At 49.4% G+C, this 13621-nt stretch overlaps 1 protein-coding gene across 1 annotated transcript; it reads left to right on the top strand.

Moving 5' to 3' along the window:
• The first annotated feature begins 1330 nt into the window (after window positions 1–1330).
• Window positions 1331–13595, top strand: TREH (trehalase). Its single transcript, XM_039866585.1, has 15 exons — window positions 1331–1419; window positions 8011–8111; window positions 8249–8393; window positions 8475–8562; window positions 9706–9806; window positions 9965–10057; window positions 10182–10298; window positions 10409–10531; window positions 10774–10823; window positions 10920–11114; window positions 11653–11870; window positions 12155–12266; window positions 12612–12724; window positions 12977–13030; window positions 13268–13595. The coding sequence occupies exons 1-15, from the start codon at window positions 1331–1333 to the stop codon at window positions 13418–13420; spliced, it is 1752 nt and encodes a 583-aa protein (XP_039722519.1). The 3' UTR covers window positions 13421–13595.
• The last annotated feature ends 26 nt before the right edge of the window (window positions 13596–13621 follow it).

Raw genomic sequence — 13621 nt, 5'->3', positions numbered from 1 at the left:
CACAATAACCAAAAGATGAAAGCAAACCAAATGCCCAATGATAGATGAATAGATTAATAAAATGTAGTCTATACATGGAATGAAATATTATTCAGCCTTTGAAAGGAATGAAATTCGGATACCTGCTACAACATGGACGACTCTTGAGATTTTGCTAAATGAAATAAACCAGACACAAAAGAACAGATATTGTATGATTCCATTTATATGAAGAACTTAGAATAGACAAATGCATAGAAATAGAAAGTAGAATAATAGTTTCCATGAGCTATGAGAAGAGGGGCCTTAGGAGTTATTGCTTAATGGTTATAGAATGTATGTCTGAGATCATAAAAAGTTATTTAAATAGAAGACGTTGATAATTGCACATTGTGAATGTAATGTAAATTAAATTAAATTGTGCGCTTAAAAATGGTTGAAATAGCAAATTTTGTTATATATATTTAACCACAATTTAAAAATTTAAAAAACAAAGGAAGGAAGAAAGTTTTTAGTGTCAGGAGGCAGGGGTGGCAGGAAGGAGGTGGGCAAACTAATGATGCAAGGGTACCATTTCAGTGGGGAGGAACAGGGGCTCTGTCAAGAGAAAGCACAGGGCCTGGGCCATCTCATCTTCTGGTGAACACTGCTCAGGCACCACAACTAACATGCTGGACAGCAAGCTTGAGACATAAAGGAAAAGTTGCACAGTCACTAAACTCAGATGGTGTTGGCTGGCAGTATGCGCCTTCCCGCACCTCCTGCGTCATTTCAGGCCTGAGTCATCGGATCCTGGATCTTTGCTACAGCCTCCTACTGTGCCCCTGTCCCACCCTCTGCCCCTTCAACTCATCTTCCCTAATGCCAAGGGGGTGAGCTTCCTAAAGCAAATCTAATCCTGCTGCCTCGGCTCACAGCGTCTCTGCTGGTTCCCTCACTGGGAACCTGCTGCCTCCTGGGGTTGGCCAAGTCTGTTTACGGGCTGGTGCCAGCACGTCCCTCTGGCCTTGTCTCACATGCCTCCCCTGCACCAACCCCAAGTTCCATCTGGCCAGGCTGAACTTCTCATGTTCCCTTAACAGGTAGGTGCTCCGTGTACACTGGAGTGGTCTCCAGACCACTCCCTTGGCAAACTCCTACAGATCTTTAAGACTCGTTGCAAATGTTACCACTACTATCACTACTGTGAGCTAAGAACAGAAGTGGCAAGTAGGCCACACGTAGACCAGGCACACACACCCCTCAGGTGACTACACTTCGAATGCGGACTTTGGCTGCCCTAGTTGGGCGGGCGAGCCAGGCTCTGCCCCAGAGAGCAGGAGGTGCCTCGGCTTGTTCATTCACAGCCACCATGCCTGTAAGGACCTGGGAGCTGAGCCTGCTGCTTCTGCTGGAGCTGGGGCTGGGATCACAGGAGGCCCTACCCCCACCCTGTGAAAGGTAAGAGCGAGAAGGCAGCTGGGGATGGAGCAAGAAGGCCGGGATCCAAAAGATTGGGATGAGATCTTAAGCCCTTCAGAAGGAAGGGAAGGAAAGGAAATTTGTTTGTTTGTTGTTTGTTTGTTTGTTTGTTTGTAGTAGGTTCTGTGCAGGGCACTGACTTCTAGTGTGGGGAAAGAAAGAGTTGCCTGAGGTTGGCCTATGCATAGTCTGGGAGCCTGCTGGCCAGAGTGCTCCTTTCTGCCCTCCCTCCAAGCTGCTCCTTGAAATGCACAAGGCTATTCTCAGGACTATTCTAGAAAATGTTCTGCCCAGGAGTAGAGGGCCTGAAAAGACCTTCTGGATCTAACCTCTGAACTTGGTGACCAAGGGCAAGTCAAACCTCTTTCCAGAGCCATAGTTTCCACCTCCAAATAATAAAGATAAGTGACCCTGTATTGCCTCCTAGACGCACAGGGTATTGTGCATTCTTCATTCAACATGGATTTATTGAACTCTCACTATACCTCTGGGGCCGCAGAAGTAAACAAGAAAAACAAGGTCTCTGCTTTCATCGACCTTACATAATAACAAGAAAAGTAATGATAGAACCAAATAGTGATAGAAGCACAATTAAAAGTAAAATAAAGTTAGGGAGCCACTCATGGAGATGAGCAGAGAGTGTTTCAGATAGGAAGGGGAGGGAAAGTGTCTCTGAGGAGGTGATGTTAGGACAGAATTGTGAGAGGAATCATCCCTGTGCAGATATGGGAGGAGACCATCCAGGCATGAAAACTACAGTACAAAGGCCCTGAGGTCGCTGTTCAAGGATTAGAAAGAAGGCCTGTGTGGATGCATAAGAAAATGAAAAATAATAAGAAAAAATTTGAAAATACAGTCCCTTGGTTATTGTCACCTATAATAGAAAGAAAGGAAAATGAGAGGTGGGCCAAACTTAGATTCTGGCAAGTCCAAACTACAGCCTCTCATTGCAGGGCCCCTGCTAAAGGAATGTGTTGGGGAAGATCCACAGCCACTAGCCTCAGAACCATTCTGAAGGAAAAAAATTATTCAGAAACAGCAAATAACGAAGAAGATTCCCAAGAGAATGAGATAGACAAAGGAGAGAACCAATGAACTCGTCCGAGCAGACAGACATCTTTAAATGGTTATTAAGAAATAGGGTGAATAAGGCAAACATTGATGGGGCAAAACAGAGGAGAAAGGGAAAGGGGAGAGTCAAGGAACTATCCTAGCAGGTGAAAATCTTTGAGCAGCTACTAAGAAATGGGGTGAATAAAGCAGCTGTTATAGGGTCAAAACAAAGGTCTTAATGCAGCACTCTTAGAGGTTGAGTAGACCAATGGGCCCCCCCCAAATGGAAAGTCCCTAAATGCATCTGTTTTACTCACTTTACTTTGGAGGAATTTGGAAAACTGTAAGGCAAAGATGACAATGAGAAACCCAACCTACAATTTGCTGGAGCAATGGTCCTGAAATTTAATCAGGATAAAAATTGATGAAAGGGTCAGGGTTCCTCAGCTCTATCCACTGCTAAGGACTCAATGCCTGATGCATATGAGTGGGCAAAATGGTCAGAGGGTAGAGAAGTCTCTTGGACTCTGCGACATGGGAACCCCATGCATTGTGGTACCAAAAGCCAAAACCCACTGGTGACACCCTAAAAGGGGCTATAATCAGATTGAGCAGATATAGGAATGCAACAGTTGATAGTATTAGGATGAAAGTTCTGATGAAAACTGGAGTATTTAAACAGGCCTTACATCAAGTGGTTGTTTCTCCTTTCCTGAATGTTTTATGAGAATGGTTGTTACATCTGACTGGGGAACACTTCCCCTACCTGGTATTGTAAAACCAAAACCCGTTGGTGAAGTTCTAACGGGGCCATGGTTCAGAATGTAAGGGTTGATGGGATTAAGGCAAAAAAAGCTTGGATGAAAATTGATATGTTTGAGCAGTTTTTATGTGAAGCGATTGCATCTATTTTACCTGAATGCAACACAAGGATGGACATTGTATGGACATTGTATCCGATCAGAGAACGTTTCCACTATCTAGTATTATAAAACAAAAGGCATGTAAATCCACCCATCGAGCAATATTAATTGGACACTGCAAATGATAACGAATAAGGTTGCCCAAGTCCACACAGGTTGTAGCCTTCTGTAGAGCATAGCCTGAGGCTTATAACAAAAGCCTTTGGATACCTTCCAGCATGACTGCTGAGACTTTGGACTGAGAATTTTCCTTTGAGAGGCAATTACTATCATGCTATCAGACATTAATTGAAACTGCCCCTATGACCAAAGGACATAAGATAATCTTGAAACCTGAAATACCCATAATATCTTAGGTGATATTGGAGAAATGCTCTAAGAGGGAGGAGAGTCCCCAGAAATTTCCATAACAACATGAGAATGGTTTATGCAGGGACATGCTACTGGGAGAATATACAATTACTCAGTATATTCAAGAGCAGGTGCTGTTTTCCCCAGGACTGACTTGGGAAGCACTTGAGGAGCTGCCAGACTCTATTGCTACTTGGATAGTGCTCTGTAAACAGCTCTCAACTGACCGACAAAGAGCTGCTTGGTTTATGGATGGCAGTTCCAAGGTGAACGGATAGCATACTGTTTGGAAGGCTGCCACTGTGATCAAAGATGATAGAAGCAAATCACTTTGGTGGGCTGAATTACATACTGTTTGCTACTGTGTTTGTTTGGGTTTTACCTATTCTTAGTCAGTAGCCAATGGCCTGGCCATATGGTCAGGAAGAAGGGCAATGGAAAACTGGTCTATAAAATCGATGCCCTTATGTAGCGCAGTCCTACAGAAATCACTATGAGAATCTGAGGGCTGCATTAAAGTAGAATACATTGATGCTCATCAGAAGAACTCCATTCCTTGATCGGAAGGTGACTGAGGCTGACAAGTGGGTATTCCAGTGTACTCATGTGAAGTGGCCACTTGGTTCCTGAACTGAGTGGATATTGGGAGGCTACAGCAATGCAGAGATGGCCTGAATCTAGATAGAGTCCACTTGTACTCTCTGAGGCACAAAATGCCAGTAAGAACTATTTTGTCTGCCAAGAAGAGAGACAGACTACAGATGGCTGTAGGGCAGATTCCTGGGGAAAGGACATACATATAACTGGCAAGCTGGACTGATGCTGGTAGACACAGATCCTGAGAGGAACAGATACCTGCTCTGGACTGGGATTTGCATACTCAGTGGTAGATACAAATGCTCAAAATATTATAAAAGGACCAGAACAGAAAATGCTGCAACAATTTTGACCACTGAGTTACATTTCTTCATGCCAAGGAACATACTTTCATCCTCAGAGTAATGGTTTCATAGAGGATTGGAATGGGCAACTAAAACATTGGTTGTCTAAGACAGGGAGAGATATAGATATGATGGGCTAGCTTACACACCTCCACAAGTGTGTGCTCACACTCAAGATGAAGGGTCAAGGAAGGGTTCCTACTAGATAGATCCCTCTGCTTTTCTGGGGAAGTCTATGGAACAGGGAGTGGAGAGGATGTTGGTATAACTATACGATTCTTTCCATAAAAGGAAGACGATGGTACGACTATACTTTTTTCTTTCTTCCCACATCACTTCAACTTTCTTTTTCCTACCTAATGCAGTAGCCGCAGGACCAAGACTGCAGCTACAAGTGCCAGAAGCAGGGATGATCTGTAAGTAAGAATATGTAACTATACGTTTAAACAATTATGTCAAAATTCCTAAGAGGCTGTTGGGGCGGGTTGTGCATACACCCAATGTGGCTAAATTAGGTTGTCAGTGAATGCAGCTATATTGCCTAGTGGTAGGAATAGCCCACTCATTCTGGACCTATGTAACCCAGGGGATGGCAGGAGAGGCACATGCTACACTAGTATTGCTCCCTGCAATTTGGACTAGAACAATGGTCAAACCTAATGTTCTTTCTAAAGGTGGAAGAGTTTGCATATCAATGGAAAGATGGAGAAATAGTAACTGAGAGTAAAATAATGAATAAATGTATTAATAATAAATGCGATGAAGGAAATCCACTATTAACACTTTAAAAGAGGCTCAGAGCAAGAAATGATATTGTCCCTTAGCTCAGTTATCAGAGAACCTTGAAAAGGTGAAACAATACATTGCTGAGACCACTCCTGCTTTGGAACCTGACAAGATTGAATGGAAGCCTGCAAACCTGGGTGGCCTCGCCCTGCTATATTGTGTCCATTAAAATCAGGGACCTTCCTAAACATTTGATTATCGAGGTGTATGTTTACAGGGTAAGTAGTCTGCCAGGAGTTGTAAACCACACAGTCTAAAGACCCAGTAGGGGGTAGTTCCTAAAAATTCCTTTCCAAGTGATATCTTTTGTAGAGGTATAACCGGAAAACTTACAGTCAAAAGACACTGGCACATTCTTAGGGTTCCCTTCAGTCATTAACAATTAGTCTAGCTCGTCATCATATCCTAAGATGAAATGTCTCCAAACTACTCAGGTTTGCAGGCTTTCATTCAACATTGTCAGGTTCCAAAGGCAGGCGTGGTCATAGCAAACCATTTCAGGCATCTAGTATAATTATGCTAAAGGCAATATTAACATCTTGCTCTGAGCCTCTCTCCAGGCACCAATGTAATGTTAGATTTCCTATTTTTGTTGCATACCCACTTATTCATTCCTTTACCCCTAACTATTATCTCTCCTCTCCATTTGCCATTTTTACTAAATCTTTCCACCATTGGAAGAGACATTAGGTTTGGCCATTGTGTTGGTCCAGGTTGCCAGCAGCAAAACCAGTCTTGAAAGTGCCTCCCTCCCAGTCCGTTTCTGTTCACACAGGGTAGGGTTACACAGGTCCAGAATGAGTGGGTTATTCCTACCACTAGGCAACACAGCTGTATTCACTGACAACTCTATTTAGCCAGATGGGGTATAGGTACAAGCTGTCTCAATACGACCTCAGGAATTCTGATATAAAGGTTTAAAAAGATAGTTATACTTAAACCAACAAGGAATAAAAAGAAATCCTGATCTAAGTTCACCTGCCCCCCAAAATAGTTACAGTTTCTTGCTTAGGAATCATCCCTGCTCTGGCACCACAGTTGCAGTCCTCATCCTGGGACCACTGCATCAGGTAGGAAAAAAGTAAGTTGAGATAATGTGGAAAAGAATTGTGTAGTCCTACCAGCAACCTCTCCCATCCCCCACTCCCCAGATCCCTCAGAAAAGCAGAGGAATCAATCTAGTGGGGACTCTTCATTGACCCCCCTCATGTTGAGTGGGAGCACACACTTGTGAACGTGTGTGAGCCAGCCCTTCATGCTTTCCTCTCTCCCTATTTTAGACAACAAATGTTTTAATTGCTTCTTCCAATTCTCTATCAAGGCTCCACTCTGAGGATGATATGCAATGTGATATGTCCATTTGACGTGATATCTCTTGCCCATTGTTGGAACTATGGGCTGTCCAGATTAGTACAGTTCCAATATAGTATTTTATAGTATTTTAAGCATTTTCATCTACAACCAGCTGCTTTTAATGTGCCCTTTAAATTCCCATATGATTTCCTTAGGGTTATGCCCCATATGGGCATCCCTTTAATAGTCTGGTTTTTCACAGCCCATTTCCAAGCTCATGGGCCACTGCCCTATGAGTTGCTAAAAATTCAAATAATAGGAGCTTTTAGCTTTCGATTTTTCCATCACTGTAAGGGAAACAGCATGCAATTCAGCCCACCAAGCTGATTTGTTCTTATGCTTGCTGAAGCTTTCCATCAGTCAATCAGAGTGCGGCAGCCTTCCAGACAAGATACTGTGGAAGTGCCATGGTAAAGCAAGCAGCTTTTTGTTGGTCGATACAGGGCACCTCCTGGTGCCTCCCTAGGTTCTTCCAGGGGCCTCAGCCCCATAGGAAGAGAGGCCACTTGCTCTTAAGTACCTCCTTACATTCTCCAAGTAGCATGTTCCTTTGTAAACAATTTTCATTTTATTAAGGAACTCTTAAGAAAGGCATTGCTTTCTTTATCAGAGTGTTCCTCTGATATTGCCCAAGACATTATGGGTATTTTAAGTTTTAGAGATATTTTATGTCCTTCAGTCATAGAAGGGTTCTCAATCAACACCCAACAACAAGCTAGTAATTGTCTCCCAATTGGCATATATTGTACAATGCATCTGGAAATTTTCTGGTTCCAAAATCAGCAATTGCCATTGGGTATAACTCATAAGCTTTTGCCCTAAGCCCTTCTGATGAGGTCCGCACAGGGTATCTGTACAGAGAATGGGTCCATCCCATTCTAACATGTCACTGATGAAAATAGTTATCTTTTCTCCACAAAGAATGCTATACTGTTTCAAATTAACAACTAATGCGGGTTCAGGCAATTGTTTAGGTCCTTTACTACACAAGGACCCTCCTCATTCTCTCAGCTCTGTATGTTACTACACACCCACAAACCCCTACCCATCCCCCCCCCACACACACACAAACACAGCTCTTGTCCAGTACAGGGAATATGCCCGATTCTAGTCTCTCTTCTCCCTTAATGGTGTGGCCTGATTTGTTCCCCTCCCCAACTCAGCCAGATTTATTGCCATGGGGAACTCCTACACCAAGTTCAGATGGCCAAACTCTACCAGGACGACAAGCAGTTTGTGGACATGCCACTGTGCTCGGCTCCAGGTGAGGCACCTGGAGGCCCCACCTTCCCTTGAACCTTCAATCAGAGACAGCAGGGGCAAGACCAGGCAGAGAGGGGCCTCTGATCAGCAAGGGGCTCATGGGTTTTCACTGATTCCTCCCTGCTGCCTGTTCCCCAGACCAAGTCATGCAGCGCTTCAATGAGCTGGTCAGCACCCACAACCACAGCATCCCCCAGCAGCAGCTGCAGCTGTTCCTCAAAGAACATTTCCAAGCCGTAGGGCAGGAGCTGGAGTCCTGGACCCCTGAGGACTGGAAAGACAGGTACAACCCCGGACAGGGAACAGGAGAAGGCCCTTCAAACAGGCTGACTCCCTGAACCCTGTGGGGCTGGTGTTCCTCCAGCCCCCGGTTCCTGCAGAAGATCTTGGACCCCAAGCTGCGGGCCTGGGCAGGGCAGCTGCACCAGCTCTGGAAGAAGCTAGGAAAGAAGGTATCAATGTCCTGGGCCTGCCCCAGGGCCTGACCAAGAGGGATGAAGCTGAGAAGGATGTGCCAGCTTGGGGTCCACACTGCCACTAGAACACAGATTGGGAGTCATATCGTAAAAACACAGTTCCTTAAACTCTGGATCCTTGAACAAAAGCTCTCTAAAAGAAATTTCTGAGGAAGAACCTCTGCTTCTACCTCTTCACCTCCTCCTTGAAGACCTCCCAGCATCCCTCCAGGCAAACTTAGCCTGTCCTGCCAATTCCAGGCTGCCTAACCCTTCCTCTAACACCACCTGGTAATTGTTCCCTCCTGCTGGGTTCTTTCTTCCCTGAGCTCCTCAGGACAGGCCTCTGCTCAGGAATGATCACTGCTACTGCTGATGTGGCCCCACCTTGTGACCAGCACAGTTCGACCTACCTACTGTTGGCACTTTCCTTTGTCTGAGGTTCAGAGAGGGCAGTGGTTTGCCTGAGGCTGCACAGCACCTGTCCTCCCACCTAGCCCCCAGGGCCCTAACACCCACAGGCAGTGGTGCTCCTGGCTCCTTTGCTAGAGTGGGCTGCTTCCCCAGCCAGCCACCACGGGAACAAACCCAAGCTATATTCCACTGCTCCCCTCAAAACCTCTCACCCACTAAAACCACACTCACTCACACGCAGCTAGCAGTGAAGGGACAGAGGTAATGCATGACATGGTTGCACAGCAAGCCCCTCTCTGGTCCTACCTTGCTCTCCCTTGGCCATGTTCACCTACATCCGCTTCACTGGGGAAAGGGTCCTGGGCCAGAGAATGGGGGGCCCTGAGTCTCTCTGGGCCTGGCTTGGTGGTGGCAGCACAGATTCGGGAGGCAAAGGGCGCCAGAGAAAATGGTCCCCCACCTGGGTCCTAATAGTGACTGCTGCTTGGTGAACCCCTGCTGGTGCCAGGCTGAGTAGTCGGGGTTCCTATTCCAGAGGCTCGCATGTGAGGGTGAGCAGACCAGGCTCCTAGTGGCCCAGGCCTTGACCAAGCCCACAGGGCTGAGCAGCAGCAGAGCAGAACCCAAGCCTGCAGCTTCCAGGACCCCCACTGTCACAGCCCCCTCCAGCCTCCATTCCACAGGAAAAAGGGGTTCTAGGCAGGGTGCTCTTGCTCCTGACTCCAGGTGAAGCCAGAGGTCCTCCTCCACCCTGAGCAGTTCTCTCTGATCTACTCACAACACCCCTTCATTGTGCCCGGTGGGCGCTTTCTCGAGTTCTACTACTGGTGAGCAGCCAGGGGCTGCAGGGGTGGGTGTGGCAGGGAGCCCAGGACCAGCAAGATGGCCTGAGCAGGGTGGGGTACCCGATGTGGCCTGGGTGCATAGGGCAGAGGCTGGTGGGAGGATGCCTGATCAGGATGCCTGAGCCATCCCCTTCCCTCAGGGACTCCTACTGGGTGATGGAGGGGCTGCTCCTCTCTGAGATGTCTGAGACGGTGAAGGGCATGTTGCAGAACTTCCTGGACCTGGTGCAAACGTAAGAGGGGGCCGGCACCTCAAGGCCAAGGTGGAGGAGAAGCAGGTGCCACGGGTTTGGAGCTGGATTTGCCTTGTCTCTGGCAGCTGGGCAGGGGCATATTAGCAGGCCTCCTTCTTGGCAGCTATGGACATGTCCCCAACGGGGCCCGTGTGTACTACCTGCAGCGCAGCCAGCCCCCACTCCTGACCCTCATGATGAACCGCTACGTGACTCACACCAACGACACTGCTTTCCTACGGTGGGGACCCTCTCCCCATGCTGCCCTGCAGGCCCCCCCTTACCTGAGACCTCCCAAGGTGGGACTGGGGAAGTGTGCCTGGGCTGAGGTGGTGCCCGGCTCCACCCCAGGAACAACATTGGGACCTTAGCCTTGGAATTGGACTTCTGGGCTAAGAACAGGAACATCTCTGTGAGCTTGAGGGGAAAGAGCTACATCCTGAATCGCTACCATGTCCCTTATGGGGGACCCAGGTGAGGAACCTCCTGGCCAGCCTCTCAATCTCTTGTCTATTAACTCTTGTTTGAGTGTCCCCAGGCCCCTGGGCAGCAGGGCAGGTGACTTAGCCCCACCTCTCAGATGGTACGACTGATAGTCCTGGGCTTTTCAGGGCTGTGGGCCCCAAGGACAGCCGAGTCAATGTTGCTCAGCCTCCGGTTGGGGCACGAGGGCTCTGAGCCTCTTAGTGCCAGGCTGCCCGCTCTTCTCTTACCAGGCCAGAGTCCTACAGCAAAGATGCAGAGCTGGCAGACATCTTGCCAGAAGGTGAGCAGCAACAGGGTGAGGCGGTCTGGTTGAGGCTGGGTGCCTGCAGATATGCCAGGCTTTGGTCCCCTGTCTGCTGCTGCCTTGTCTTCACAGGGGACCGGGAGACTCTGTGGGCTGAGCTCAAGGCGGGAGCCGAATCTGGCTGGGACTTCTCTTCCCGCTGGCTCATTGGAGGCCCAAACCCTGACTTGCTCAGCAGCATTCGAACCAGCAAACTCGTGCCTGTTGACCTCAATGCTTTCCTATGCCAGGCAGAGGATTTGATGAGCAATTTCTACACCAGCCTGGGTGAGCAGATCAATGGGAGGGGAGGAAGGGTGGTACTTGTCCAGCTTGGGTCCTTGCCTCACCCTTGGCAATAGAGCTGAAAGGAGGACCTTGTGTGAACGACCATCAGCTTCCCAGCTTGCTCAGGACCTCATCCTTAATGCAGCCAGGGCAGGAGTACAAACGGTGTCCACTTCTATTTTTATTTATGTTTTCCTTACTGGGAGGGCCTTCTAGGGCCTATAAGAAGACACTTTAGTCCACACATCCAAGCTCCCTCTGTTCCCTTTCCCAAAACAGCTGCCCTTTGACCCCTCAGAGCCAGGGAATCCACATAGCCAGAGCCTTCCTGAGGATGGACCCAGGGAACAAATAGTACAGGTCTTGGGAGCTGTTCAGGGCCATTTACTCAGGGAATTCCATGTCCTAGGGGCTGGAAATGGGGTGGGCTCCAGGTGGGCATGTCCCCCTTGGTACTCAAAACTTCTGAGCCCTTGGGAAGGACAACAGGAGGAGGCCTCACATGGTACACAGGGCCCTGAAGGCAGTGTCACCCTAGGGAATGATTCTCAAGCTATGAAGTACAGAAACTTGCGGGAACAGCGCTTGGCCGCCATGAGGGCCATCCTGTGGGATGAGGAGAAGGGTGCCTGGTTTGACTATGACCTTGAAAATGGAAAGAAGAACCAAGAGTTTTACCCATCCAACCTCGCTCCTCTCTGGGCCGACTGCTTCTCTGACCTGGGTGTCGTAGACAAGGCTCTGAAATACCTGGAGGTGAGGTGGGCAGAAAGGGAGGCTGGTACACTGGGGCCAAGACCACCTACTCTCTCCCAGACTGTGAACAAAGACTACTGGCAAGTGGCAGCCACTCCCTCCTGCTCCCTTCCCCCAACAAATCCCCATGTCCTAGCCTGAGGGTCTCACTGCAGCCACCAGGGGGCAGCTGTGAGCCAAGAAGAGAAGGCTCAGGAAAAGGACACCTGGCTTAGGAGGGCTCAGCCTCCTGGCTCCCTGCCCAGTCCCCACCCACAGTCATAGTAATGTCTGGAACCTTCCAGGACAGCCAGATCCTGACCTACCAACACGGGATCCCGACCTCTCTCCGGAAGACAGCCCAGCAGTGGGACTTCCCCAATGCCTGGGCACCCCTGCAGGACCTGGTCATCAGAGGTAGGAGACAGGGATGGGGCATTTCCCAGGGCCTGAAGCCAGAGGCATTTCCCTAGTGCTGGGTAGATGTGAACAGAGGATGCGGGGGCCTCTCTTTGACATCTCTGCTCTCTCTGCCTCCCACTCAGCAAACATTTATGTCCACCCCACTTGTCGGGGGAATCCACGCTCCTCTCCCTCCACAGCCAGGCCTGGGATTACAGCAGGGTTGGCCTGTGGTTCCAGGAAGGAGGTCTTAGGGCCCGGGCCCCTTTCCCTCCTTGAGGAGAGTTGGGCTGGGGCCTCTGTGCCCACTGGGATGGAGGCTCTGGAGATTCAGGGTCCTGCCTCGGGGTGGGGGTCTAGGTCTGGCCAAGTCTCCTTCATCCAGGACCCAGGAAGTGGCTTTCCAGCTGGCGCAGAATTGGATCCGAACCAACTTTGATGTCTACTCCCAAAAGTCGGCCATGTACGAGAAGGTGAGCTGGCCCTGAGCCCAGTCCCACCAGTCTTCCTCCCCATGGTGACATGGGAGAATTATCAGGCTTTGCAAAGCCCAGGCCTAGGGGTGGTGGCGGCGCCCAGTGGCTATTTTTGGGGACCGCAGGGGTAAGAGCCACGGATCGGAGCAGCTTCTCTCAAAGGGGCTCCCATGTCTTTCTTCCCCTAGAGGGCTGGGGTGCGGGGGCTGGGGGGAGTTCTGACCTTAGAGTTTGTCCTCTTGTCCCCAGTATGACATCAGCAATGGTGGACAGCCGGGTGGTGGAGGGGAGTATGAAGTTCAGGTGAGTGGGTCAGCATCCAACAGGGAACTACAGGGCTCTGCTGTCCCAAGTGACCATGACCTCCCCTCTCTAGGCCTCCCATGTCTGTGGGTCCACGGGGAGGAGCCTGACTGGTGCTCCCTGGTACCCCCGGTTCTAGGCGGGTCCACAGCCTCTGGGTAGAGATCCCACACCCCGCTAAAAGGACTTGGGGGCCTTCCCCAGAGGTCTTGCCCCATCGGCCGTGCCTCCCTCCAGGAGGGGTTTGGCTGGACCAATGGAGTGGTCCTGATGCTCCTGGACCGCTATGGTGACCGGCTGAGCTCAGGGACCCAGACGGCTTTCCTGGAGCCCCACTACCTCGCAGCTACCCTGCTGCTTAGCCTTCCACTCAGCCTCCTGCCACAGTAACAGGTCTCACTGTCCTGTGTGTCTTCAGTTCCTCCTCTGGCTCTGGCTCCTGCCTCATTAAACCTGTGCACGAGTCCCTACCTTCTTCTGCTTCTTCATCCCCCATCCCTGGCGATCCCATGCCCTCCTGTGCCCTGGTCAGTCCTCGGTCACAGAGGAGTAAGGGCAGGGACGGGACCCACGGGTCATGGGTTGGGTCCT

This window comes from Pteropus medius, unplaced genomic scaffold (genome assembly GCF_902729225.1).
Source record: "Pteropus medius unplaced genomic scaffold, Ma_sr-lr_union100, whole genome shotgun sequence".
NCBI classification, from domain to species: domain Eukaryota; kingdom Metazoa; phylum Chordata; class Mammalia; order Chiroptera; family Pteropodidae; genus Pteropus; species Pteropus medius.
This window is presented reverse-complemented; position numbering and strand designations above follow the sequence as displayed.

What these genes read in the sequence shown, in the direction of transcription:
- TREH (XM_039866585.1), top strand. Translation starts at nt 1,331, where the DNA reads ATGCCTGTAAGGACCTGGGAGCTGAGCCTGCTGCTTCTGCTGGAGCTG. An exon ending in CCTGAGGACTGGAAAGACAG is followed by an intron (nt 8,394 to 8,474) that starts GTACAACCCCGG and finishes GTGTTCCTCCAG; the next exon opens with CCCCCGGTTCCTGCAGAAGA. An exon ending in GGAAGAAGCTAGGAAAGAAG is followed by an intron (nt 8,563 to 9,705) that starts GTATCAATGTCC and finishes TCCTGACTCCAG; the next exon opens with GTGAAGCCAGAGGTCCTCCT.